Consider the following 12,297-nt stretch of genomic DNA (forward strand, 5'->3'; position numbering starts at 1 on the left):
GAATAGAAGGCTCAGAGATAGACCTTAACATAAAATAAACGGAGGCAAGATAATTGCTTAGTAAGCTAATGTTAGGAAAAATGACTCTTTGTATGGAAGAAAAACTGGACCCCCACCGAAAACCACATCCAAGGTAAAATATACAATCATAAAATCAGAAAATATAGAAAATGTATTTAACCTAGAGGCGTGTAAAGACTTCTTCAGCAAAACTTGAAAACATACCAAGATTAAAGATTTCCAGTCAATAAGGGGCACCAGGGACAGAGTTAATAGCTTAGATGGCAATCGTGGAAGGATATTTTCAATATCTAAACCAATAAGGGGTTACTATCTAAAACGTACAAAGAGCTCTTGTAAATCAATAAGAAAAAGATAGCTATACCGATAGGGGGAAAAAAAAGGGCCGAGAATATGAACAGGCAATTTACAAGCAAAAACTTTAAAGGTATCATTAAGACCAAAATGAGGTATCAGTTAGACTGGTGAACATCAGAAAGCTGGGTAACACCAGGTGTAGATAAGGATGTAAGAAACAGGAATCCACGTGCACCGGTGGTGGGAGTGTAGACCATGGCATGGCGGTGCTGGGTCAGATTAAGTGTATCTATCGCGCAGGTCCGAAGGGGGCATGCATAAGAATAGTCATCGCATTTCTGGTCGTGGGGAGCGGGAGGCAAGCTGGGGGTTCCTCACTGGGGGCGTGAGTAGGTCAGATGTGTACGGTGACCATCCCACCCCAGTTTGACCAGGACTTTTCCGCTTTGCGTCTGTGTCTCAGGAGGCCCCTCAGTCTTAGGTAAACCAAGATGGTTGGTCACCCCAATATATGTTGGATGTGTTCCACGGAGCATCACACAGCAGGTAAGAAGCAACAGGTTAGAATAGCAAGAGTGATGGAACTTACGAGTCATGGTCAGTACAACAAAATGATATATATAACACGATTTCACTTAAGTAAACATAAATTATATGCTCTCAAGACAATAAAAATTTTGCAAGAACACACGGGACCAAAAGATACACGTTAAACACATTAGAATGGTCGTATGTGGAGGGAAAGAATATGAGAATAAAAGGCAATACACACATACACAAATACAAACATACATAAAAACGAGAGCGGGCCTTTTAGGGATTCATGAGATAATGTGTCATACACTGAGGCAAAACTCAGCCCTGTGAGCCTGAGATTCAAAAGCGGGCAGTAGGGGGTGGGGGGAGGCTTCTGGGGAGACATAGTAGGGGGCACCTCACTAGCTTTTAGAGAGAAAGAGGTGAGGCCCCTGTGAGACTGGCTTTGCTGGACTCCAGGTGGGCTTAGACTGGGCCCTCTTCCTGCCCAGGGAAACACCGGAAAGGAGCCCCTCCCCAAAGCCTGCTGGGCCCTCAGCTGGGGGCCCTTTCTCCAGAGAGAATGAAAAGCCCTGGGCAGCCGGCCATTGGTGGGGCCTGGACTGCCACCGCGTTAGCTGCTCTCCTATGCAGAGGCCCCTGACAGGAGTCTGGGTGGGTGGGGAGAGGGAGGCTCCCTCCCAGGAAGCAAACCAGAGGCGAGGAGCCCTGAGCAAGCCAGCTTCCCAGGATTTGGGCCCACTGTGCCCCCAGGAGGCAGGGGAGTGCTTGTTTTCCTCTGGGCCCAGGGCTTGCGCTGTCCGGAAGGGCATCCTACCTACCTCATCGAAGTCAGCCACGTCTTCGCAGTTCTCTAGGACCCGGGAGTGGAAGGATTGCCCTGGGTGGGGAAAGAGGAAATTTCAGAGTCAGGTCTCCCTGGACCATGAGCTTGGGGTCACACCTCTTGATCTGATAGCTGTCGTGTATAGCATTCGAGTTCACTTGCTATCATCACGGGACCCCGTGCCTTGTGCGGCGCTCTCTAGGATGAGGCGAGTTCCCACAGTGTCTTATCTGACCCTCTGAGCAGCCCCATGAGACAGGCAGATCGAAGGCCATTAGTTCCATTTTACAAATGGGGATACTGGAGGGGGCACCAGGCTGGCGAGAGACCGACGTGGGAATGGCACCTCGGCCTCTTTTGTCCGCCTCGCTGCCTTCCCAGCGGCTTTCTCGGCCGCCTTTCGTGGTCCCCTCAGCTCTGCTGGCTTTCCCTGGCCTGCAGCTGCCCTGAGCAGAAGCCTGGCCCTGAGGACAGTGGGCACACCGCTAAGTGACAGCTCCCTTCCATGAGCGTGTCCATGGCCAGGCCGGGGAGCTCCAGCCCAAGCCGGGCCCCGGGACAGCCAGGCACACCCAGACCTTCTTCCCCCCACAGCCAAGGGCCTTCAGCTTCCTCCACTCTCTCAAACTAACAGATGGGAAAGCCTCAGTGGCTTCTCCCATACCCTGTCCCTTTTTCCCCACTGGCACAGCTAATAGGGAGGGTGATAGGGACACACATTTCCCCAGACCCTACCATCACCCTACATCCTCACGTCACCCGTCGGGGCGGGAGCAGAGCCGCTCTCTTTGCCAGCCCACCCAGTCAGGACTGGCCCAGTATGGTTGCATGAAGAACCATAATCAGGAGAGGGTAAGGGCAGGTTTGGGGAGAGGGCGGGCAATGTGCGGGAGACACAGGCCAGTTCGGGTCACTCTGAGAAATAATCGGTGGTGTTCGCCATGCAACAGGCCGTGTTCGTCCCTGGGTAGAGGGACGGAGAAGGTATGCAGCCTCCCTGCTCTCAGGCGGCTGACGGTCTAGCAGGAGAGAGCAGGGAACCGGAACAGGTGGCCAGCTCGACACCGCACGGTACACAGCCCGCGGCACAATTTTACTCGAGACGGAGGAGTGGTACAGAGAGAAAAGGATCAATGTTGTTTTGGGGGGACAGGGGTTGGGGAGGAAAGAGAACGAACACATGAGCAGGGCTTGTAATTTCTGTGATGAGTGAGAAGGGGAGTGAGAACGTATCGAGAGCAACACATTTTGACTTTTTACTGTGTACGTTTGAGTTCGATATTTTCTCAGTGACCGTGCTTTACTTTTGTAATTAAAAGAAAAAAAAAAAAATGAATCCCTGCCAACCTAAACCAGCAGACCGTTTCGCTGAAGGGCTAGCTCCAGGTTGAACTCAGTCCCGTCCTGAGGGTTAGTTTGGGTTGTCACTGATGGGAAAGCTGAGGACCCAGGAGAGGACTCGCAGGACACGCAGTGCTCTCTTCCAACAGAAAACCCAGGGGACCAGGCATGACGTGCACCAGGCCAGGGGAGGGTGGAGGTGAGCCCCTCTGACCCTCTGCTGGGTGGGGCTGGGGATAGAGGAATCAGCTTCTCTCCTCTGGCCTCAGCTGCCCCACCTGTCTCGTAGCGGGGCTGGTACAGAGACCTCTAAGGCCTGCCTGGTTTCTATGACTCAATGAGTCCTAGCTCCATATAGGCTAGCTACCCCTTGACAGGGAGGACAGTGGGTGGATGTCAGAGGCAGGTGGATGGTCTGAAGAAGGGTGTGTGTGTGTGTGTGTGTGTGTGGGCATGTGGGGAGTGGCTGCATCTGAGATAACGAAGGAAAAAGCTATAAAGCAGAAGCTATATACACAGAAAATAGATGTAAGTAGACAGATGGGAAAAGAAGATTCTTTAGCACTAGCTGGGGACAAAACAAAACAAAACAAAACACCGAAAAGCAAAACCCCGGCGACAAACCGCAGGACAGTGGGAGAGTGGAGGGGGATGTGAGGGCTGGAGCCTGAGCTGCTTTTCATTTTTCTCGCAGGTAACACACGATATGAACTGAGAATCAGGAGAGCAGTCTGCGCATTGGGGCTTCCCCAGGGACCTGCACTCCGAATAATCAAAGGCCTTTTCATTCTAGAAGATCATAACGAGCCTTGGATATGGCTGTGCTCAAGGGTGTCCTGGAGGGAAAATTAAGCAACTCAGTGGGTGGGGGCGGGGGACTGTCATGGACGGTGTCAGGGTTCCAGCAGGCATGAAGCCGCCCAGCTGCCGAATTTCCTACAGCCTTGTTACGGAGATGCAGTGAAATTAGCCATTGCAGAACTTCCACTGTTAGGGCTGTTTTTGAAATGCGGTAAAACCTCATTGCCTGAGGCCCTGGGGATTTAAATGTGAATATTGTCAAACCAGATGAGTTCAATTTTACCTCTAGATACTCGGAAAAAAAAAAAAAAGGAGAGGGGATTGCGGAAACAAATCAAACGGTACAGAAACAGTGGAAAGGGAAATTTATTAAGAAAACAGCATATCCTTAAGCATTTCTGAAAAGACGCTGTTTAGGAGGGTTTGCACAAATAGTGGCAGGGATCATGCCCGTGATCCTTTTCTGTTCATTAGGACAGATGTGGGGGACCTCTGCTGTCCCCTCCAAGTTAGCAGCGGGGATTGCTAACCCCCTCTCTCTTTTCAAGTTCGTCTCTGCTCAATACCAGTCCTGTTGAAATTTTGGCTCCATTTTAAATGACTTCCAGACAGAATCATTTAAAATCCCAATATCCAATCACCTTTCTTGCCACAGAGAAGAATGAGAACAAGGCTTGAGAGAAAGAAAATAGCCCTCCTCTGCAGTGGAGAGGCTTTCGTGGTTAGAGTGAGGAGATTAGATGGGGAAAGCGAACAGGATCCTTCTTCCTGCGTGTTCATGAGCTGTTTGGTTTGAAATAAACTCCTCTTCGAGTCAATAAATGACTCTGAGTAGTCGACTCTGGCCTTGCAACTGTGATAAATGCCATGACATCGGATATGCCCAAGTGGAGGGGCTCAGGAGTCCAAAGCTTAATAGAAGTGACTTGTATGTCATTTGCCATTTTAAAATATCTGGACTGCAGCCACCCTCTGGAATGAAGGTGAACGCAGCTCTTGTTTCCTATGCAGGGTGGAATGCTAGCCTTTCATGGGATGTGACTTAAGGGTACAAAACATCTCGTCTCCATCAAACGGCTCTGTCTTTCGTACAGTTTACCTTGCTAGAGCTGGACCCTGAACAAAGGCAGGCACATAAGGACTGAGCTATTAGCCCGTGAGCATCCATTCATTCCCACATGCGAGAGGGTCCTAGGCTCAGCACGGCCACTGGGCTCTGGAGGGGGTGGGGGCTGTACCAAGACAATTCAAATCGGGATGCTGCCTGAAGAAGGGGGATAGGTTAGACATTTATGAGGCAAAATTTGGTCCTTGGCACACAGAAAGTGTAAATAAAGTGAGAACACAGGAAGAGGAGAAAGGTCCTCGACTTAGCAGATCAAGGAAACTGTTGAAGAGGCATCGGCATGCACACTGGAAGGTTGAAGGGTCTAGCTTTGCGGAGAGCTTGGGAAGGAGGGCGGGAGAAAGGACATCAGGGCAGTGGAGTGCGACACAGGACAGGTGAGTTCTGATGCCGAAAGGAAAAATGAAAGCAGTCTCCCCTCAGGGAGACCTTGGGGGTGGTCCTGGTGTCCTGCCGGAGCATGGGGTGGGGAGCATCTAAAGGGGAAGGAGATGGTTCTGAAGACAAGCTCAGGGACATCAGGGTTTCGCCCAGAACCTAGCCCTGTGGCCGACATCAGTCCCATCGCTCCTGGCGTGAGCTAGAAATAGAGTGAAACACTCTGCTTGCGACTCGGACCTGTCAGTCACTATTATTCCCTTTTGTTATTTAAAATCATCAAAACCTCGCCGCCCTACACTGTATGAAGGGGTGGCTCAGGCCAGCACCCCATTCCTAGATGCGATGCCGTGGCATCCCCAAATCTGCTTGTCTTCCGTTCTTCCCCAGCAGCCCAGGGGTGGTGGCCCTGCTGCGTTTTCATTCCCCCCAGTTCAGATCAGCCTGTCCCTTCTGGAAAGCCAGCTGCTCCCACCAGGGCCAGCAAGTGGGACCCAGGCATCCCTGTGTACAGAAAAAGAGCCAGGCCTAGACAGGTGTGGCGCCCGGTGCTGCAGCTCGGGGCTGGGAGGCCTGGAGCTGGCTGTTGGATCCGTCAGGGTTTCAGAGTCATCTGTAAGCAGGGACAACTATCCTGAATCAGACTGCATCCTAGAACCACAGTGAGGGTCAGCAAGAGACTATTTCTGTGAAAGTCTGAGTGAAGCATCAAGCCCCTCACAAGCACAAGGGACCATCAGGTAGTGGTAAGACCCACGGGCCAGACCACCTGAGTTCAAACCCCGGCTCTACCACTTGCCGGCCATGAGCCCTCGAAGAAGTTAACTTCTTTTTTGCCTTAATTTCCTCACCCATAAAATGGAGGAAACGCTAGCGTTTATACATCTGGTGCATCGTTCATCACCCAATAAGAAATGGCTGTGATTCTACTGAGTCCTTTAGATAGTTACGTCTGAAACATAAAAATGATCTCCTCTACTATGAATCACATTTTGCAGCACATTTTTAGTAGTATATAAAAAGAAACGATTTTCTTCCCCATCTTATATAAGAAGTTTTAAGTATTTTAGAAGTGATAAGCTCTTTTTTTTTTTAAACTAGGTAAAATTTATATACATCAATCTTAAGTGCACATCTCAATGAGTTTTGATAAATGTGTCAAAACTGTCATCACTACACAATCAAGGTGTTGTTTCCAATCCAATCAAGTAGTGTGATTCTTCTAACTTTCTTCTCCATTTTCAAAGTTGCTTTGACTTTTCTAGCTCCTTTGCATGTCCATATAAATTTTAAAACAATTTTTAATTTCTATAAAATAGTCTGTTGTGTCTTTTATTAGGATTGTGTTCAGTCCATAGATAGACTTGTGGAGAACTGGTATTTTAGCAATTATGAGACTTCCAATCCATCAACATAATATATTTTCTATATATTTGGGTTTCTTCGATTTTTCTCAGCATTTTTTTCTTTTAGGGCAGTCTTTCGTGTCTTTAGTCAAATTTATTTCTAAATATTTTATGATTTTATGCTACTGTAAAAGTAATCGCTTTTTTCCAATTGGTTTTATTTCTATAGAAATAGGTGTTTTTTTGTATATTAAGCTTATATCTTGAAACCTTGTTAAATTCACTCAATAATTGTGGGAGCTTTTGTATCAATTCCCTAGAACTTTCTATATAACCAATTAGGGGTTTTTTGGTGTGTGTAGAAAAAGGTAAGTTCTTTCTTTCTAGCCCTTGGCAACTCATTCATCTTTGTGTCTTTATGGATTTGTCTGTTCTGGACATTTCATATGAAATCATACAATATACGGTCTGTTGTGTCTGGCTGACTTCACTTAGCATAATGTTTTCAAGAATTGGGTTTCATTCGCTCTTCTTTTAGTAGCTTCTTAAGGCAGAAATCTAGATAATTAATTTCAGACTTTTTTCTTTTCTGTTGTATTTAAAACTATAAATGTTACATTGTGTTTTCATTATCATTCAGCTAGAAATATTTCATAATTTCCTTTTGTTTTCTTCTTTGACCGCAAATTATTTAGAAGGGTATTGTTTAATTTTCAAATATTTGGAGCTTTTTTAAATTGCTTATTTTTATTAATTTCTAGTTGAGTTTCAGTGTGGTCAGAGAACATAGTTTGTAAGATGTTAGTCTCTTGACATGTATTGAGATTTGTTTAATTACGTCAGCATATGGTCTATCTTGATGAGTGTTCCATGTGCATTTGAGAAGAATATGAGTTTTTCGGCTTTGGGGTATAGTGTTACAGAAACACCAGTTCGGTCAAGGTGTTTGATGGTGTTGTCAGACCTTCTCTGTCCCTAATAATTTTCTCATCTAGTTGTTTGTAATTGTCTCCTGTCATAACAGTCTCTTCTGCCCTGAGGAACACATACTCAATTTTATAATGACAGTTGACGGCATAGTAGAATGGAGAAATTTAATTCAAAAAGAGTCGTCTAGGAAAGCAGCTATTTCTGAAGTTCCTTAAACAGTGTGTCCTCTGAACATCACCAGCATTTGCAGCGCTTTCCCCGTTTCTCAGCTAGAAGGAGGCCCCATCTACCTCTAACTCTTTGTTTCCCAATAATCTTATTCAAATCCCATTCTACCTCCACTTACGTATTTCCCCTCCCACACCCTGTCATAGGCAGGTACACACAACAGAGACTTAGGCTTGGGTCAGGGGTTCGTCTGAGAGGCAGGGACAGGGCAGGGATTATAAACCTTACTTCTCTGGCTCAGCTCAAACCTGTTCTTATTTCCAGATGCTCGTTCAAGCTCTATAATGAACTGAGAGCTCCGGTTCCCATTTTTTAGACCCAGGCACTAAGGGGGAGAGAGACAGAGAGAGAGAGAGAGAAAGAGAGAGAGAGAGAGAGAGGAGACAGAGAAATAGAGAGAGAGAGAGAGAGTAGTATTTCCTTTTGAGCCTAAGGCCGTACTAGCTACACACGCAGCAACTCCCCGGTCCTAGGTTTGTTCTCCCATTACTGTGGAGGAGCTTGTGGTCCCAGTGACCCACAGTCTGGGCAGGGTACCTGCTCTGTGCCAGGCACTGGGAATATAATGAGGCATGATGAGAAAAAGACTCTTTCTGAATCCTAAATGGGGTAAAAACATTGTTAAAACTGCAGTCCTGATTTTATCGTAAATTTCGGCTTAAAAAAAAAGCTAGTGAGTGAAAACTGACCCCTGACTAAGTCAACGAGCCCTTCTGCTTTGAAAAAATAGAATAGAATAGAAACAAAGGCTGTTGGGCCAGCGCGTGGGGGTGGATCAGTCCGAGCAGGAAGCAGACAAAGGGCCGAAGGTAAAAATGATCACGTGATATGTTCTGCCTCAAAAAACCTTTCTGGAACTGTCAGCGTGAGACGCAGATCGCTGCCTGATGCTGCCTGGATCGGGGGCTGCAGAGAAGCCCCTGTTACTGACTGTGCAGCTGCTCCTGCCGCACCTGCAGGTCGCGCTCCTTCCTGGCACTTCTGTTTCAGGTGTGCTCTGTGCCAGGCATTGCCCTGACCCTGAGGTGGCTGCCCTGGAAGAGTCCCCCCTGGACGATGAGGGCTCTAGGTGTTTTCACCCATCATCGCCATGTCTGGCAGAATTCGGGGTGTTAGCAACTGGCAGGAGTCCAGAGGAGGATCAACTAAGGTCTCCCACTCCCGGCACCTGCAAATCCCTGGATGCATAGGGTCTCCAGGGTCACAATCTCCTCTATTCCTGTCTCTCTAAAAGGTCGAAGCATGAGGAGTCCGGGGGTAATTAGCATAATCCTTACATCGACACAGCACTTTATAGTTTGCAGATCCTTTAGTGTATATCACCTTTCTCATTTGATCCCAAAGCAGCCCTGTAAGAACTTGAACTCAGGTATATCTCATCCTCTCCTAGACCTTCAGTTACCACCTGGACTCCCAATTATTGGGCTCCGACCATTTTCCTGGGCACTCACTGGACAGAGCCAGATTTCTGATCCTAGGGTTTTCACTGGAAGGACCCACAGGCAAGACCATCCTCCCTGCGCTCCACCCAAACCTGCTCTTCCTTGCATGCTGCCCAGATCTGCCGGTGGCCTCACTGTTCACCCAAGTACCCAAATATGAAATCCAGAGGCACCCTCATCCTGCCCTCTCACTCCCAATCTCAGAGCTGCTGTCCCTCTCGGAACCCATGTCGCCCCTTCTCTCCAAACTCACAGCCCCACCCCCACCCCTGTCTCAGCCGCGATGAAGCTCAGCCCTCTGCCTGCACCAAGGCCCCGGCTTCTGCCTGGTCTCCAGTCCTGACCTCCAGAGTGTTGTTTCTAAAACCGGATCTTCCCATCCCATTCTCTGGCTGACAGCTTCGGAGACTCCCGTCCACTAGCAAAGCAAAGTTCAAACTCCAGTGAGACACCGAAGACCGTCTGTGTTTGGGCCCCAGCCTCTCTTCCATCCCATTTCCACCCCAACCCCAGCAAGCACTCCCCAAACCCTTGACGTTTCCGTACGCCTCTGCACTTGAACTATTAGCCCCTCTGCCTGGAATGGGGCCTCTTGGGGGTTTTGTCCCTGCCAAAATGCTATCCTCTCTCAAGGGCCAGTTTCAATGTCAGCCCATCCCCTTGCTCAGTAAAATGTCCCTGGGCATCGTGAACTTTTCCAGCTTCATCTGCTTGGCTCCAGGGTGGCTGACTTTGAAGGGCGCCAGGGCTGGTGGCCTGCTCCCACCTCCCTCCGCATGCGCTCTTCTGCCATAGCTTCCTAAAGAACCCCAACTCGCCTCCTCAGGCAGCTTCCGAACCTCCTGGTCCATGGGCTTCCCTTGCCTCCTGCTGTCTTACATCTGTCCTACCCCTTCCAGAAAACTCATCACATTCACGGTGACTCGTGCAATGACTATCTTTCCCTTGAGGACAGGGACCTCGTCTGTCTCATTTATTGCTGTCATCCTGGTGCCTAGAATAGCACCTGGCACATAGCTAGCCCTCAATGAATATTGTTGCCTGGATGAATGAAAGGATGGGTGAATGAACGATTTAATACTTGACTTATAAAACACATTAAAACCTAGCTTTTAATGAATGGGAAAACATTTTTTGACATGGTCGAGATAGTTAGAATTTTGATCACTGACTGCATATCTGATAGTATTAAGGAATTACTAATTTTTTTAGGACTTATAAAGTATGTGGGATTTTCTTTTGAGGCATTATCTTTTATAGCTATGTACTGAATATTTATAGATGAAATGGTATGGTGTTCGCTATTTGCTTCCAGATAATTTGGGGTGTGGGAGTAGGAAAGGTGGGTAAGATAACCAGGGCTTTGCAATTCAGGGAAATGATTTGCAAGTCTGTTCTTGAGCACATTTCCAGCTGCACAGAAGATGGTTTTCTGGTCATTTCCATATCACGAAAACACATTCATCTCATCAAAGCAGGAGAAGCCTGGGGAATTTTCAGCAGCTCTGCCTGCTCTCCCAGCTCGAGCCGGAGTGGGAGGGGGACATTCATCACCTGGGGCTTCAGGCAGAGAGGATGCCCTGGGTGGTGAGGGGCCTGTGTGAGCTGCAAAGAGGAGGAAGCAGGGCGCAGCCCTCGGCTGGACAGCAAAAGCATGGAGCTGTGTCCACAGGCAGCTGGGGGCTGCAGAGGCTGGCTATCCTAACGGTCCCCTCTACCTGCCGCCTTCAGCGTGGCCAACACTCACCCTCCATCCTCACAGAGAGGAGGCGCCGGGCTGGGCCAAGTACACACACAGCCCCAGGCATCCCAGGAGCATCTCAGGGCTGGGGGCACTGGGATACTCTGCCTCCTTCACCAGGGATGGCAGAGACATCTTCAGATAGAAGTTATATTGTCATCGAGAGGGAGAGCTCCTCCATTCTAATGGAGAAAATAAACCCAATTTCAAGTCTGGGGTGGTCCTCACAGCCAGCAGTAGTGGGAATCTTGCCTCAGTGCCCAGGCTGGGGCCCAACCCCTTCCCAGCACACAGTCTTCCCCAACCCCACCCCATGCTCCTTTCCTAGCTCATCTCCCTCCCTACCCACTTCCTGAATGAAGCCTCTGCTCCAGCCAAACCTAGTAGCTTCCTTGTCATTGTGCTTAACTGGGATCGCCTTCCCCTGGCCTCCGGCCTTGTCAGTCCCTCGCCCAGATGACCTCATCCCTCCTTCTGCATCTCCACGTGTGCAGCAGTTATTCAAGGCCCAGCTTACGTTCATCTTCCTCCCCTCCTCTTCCTCTTCCCCTGCCCCTTTACTGAAGCCTTTGCTGATCTCTGTCGCAGAAGTAAGTGGCCATTCACTGAACACGTGTGTCCTACCCCTAAGCACACCTTGGCCCTCCCGGTTCCAAAAATGTTTCTCCATTAGGTCTGCACATGTTTTTTTTTTTTTTTTTTTTTTTTTTTTCCCCTATCAGTTTCTGAGTCCCTGGTTTGCATTTTAAGCTCCATCCTGTACCCTGTGTTGTACTTAGCAATGCTCAGAAAGCGCCCATTCAGTGACGGTGTGGGGCCACGGGCAGCCCCTCTTGCTTCTGGCCTGTGCTAGAGGATGAGGTCAGCCTCCCTCTGTGGTCCTGGAAGATCCCCTGGTCTGGGAGGTCAATGGAAGAAGTAAAGGCCAGAGTTCTGATTCTTAGCTCTCGAGGCCTCTTCTGATCCCTGATGCCCCTTGGGTAGAAATGGGGTGGGTGGGGTTTACAGTTGGGAAACTGAGCCAAATAGTGGCAGTGCCACAGCAGCAGAAAAATTTAAACTCACTAATGAGTGTCTGTCTCCAAGACAGAAACCGTTTGGTATTCATTTTGATGATCAGGTCCCGTGCTCAGCAGGGGCCCCGTTAGGATGGCTGAAATGGAACCGGTCTTGAGGGCGCTTGCATGGTAGTGCAGCATGCAGAACGGGGGCAGTTTCTAAAGCACAAAGCGCCCTAGCTGAGCTGTGGGAGGAGCATGTACACAGCCCTGCAAGGGAGGGGC

General features: G+C 48.8%; 1 protein-coding gene across 6 annotated transcripts in view; it reads right to left on the minus strand.

Moving 5' to 3' along the window:
• The window catches only part of OTOF (otoferlin), an 85,973-nt gene that overhangs the window by 69,854 nt on the left and 3,822 nt on the right, over nucleotides 1–12,297 (minus strand). For all 6 annotated transcript variants that reach the window (XM_036224707.1, XM_036224704.1, XM_036224702.1 and 3 more), the window contains exon 2: nucleotides 1,677–1,735. In XM_036224707.1, coding sequence (XP_036080600.1) covers nucleotides 1,677–1,735 — 59 coding nt within the window. The remainder of the gene's footprint in view (nucleotides 1–1,676; nucleotides 1,736–12,297) is intronic.

This window comes from Rousettus aegyptiacus, unplaced genomic scaffold (genome assembly GCF_014176215.1).
Source record: "Rousettus aegyptiacus isolate mRouAeg1 unplaced genomic scaffold, mRouAeg1.p scaffold_m13_p_7, whole genome shotgun sequence".
Taxonomy (NCBI): Eukaryota; Metazoa; Chordata; class Mammalia; order Chiroptera; family Pteropodidae; genus Rousettus; species Rousettus aegyptiacus.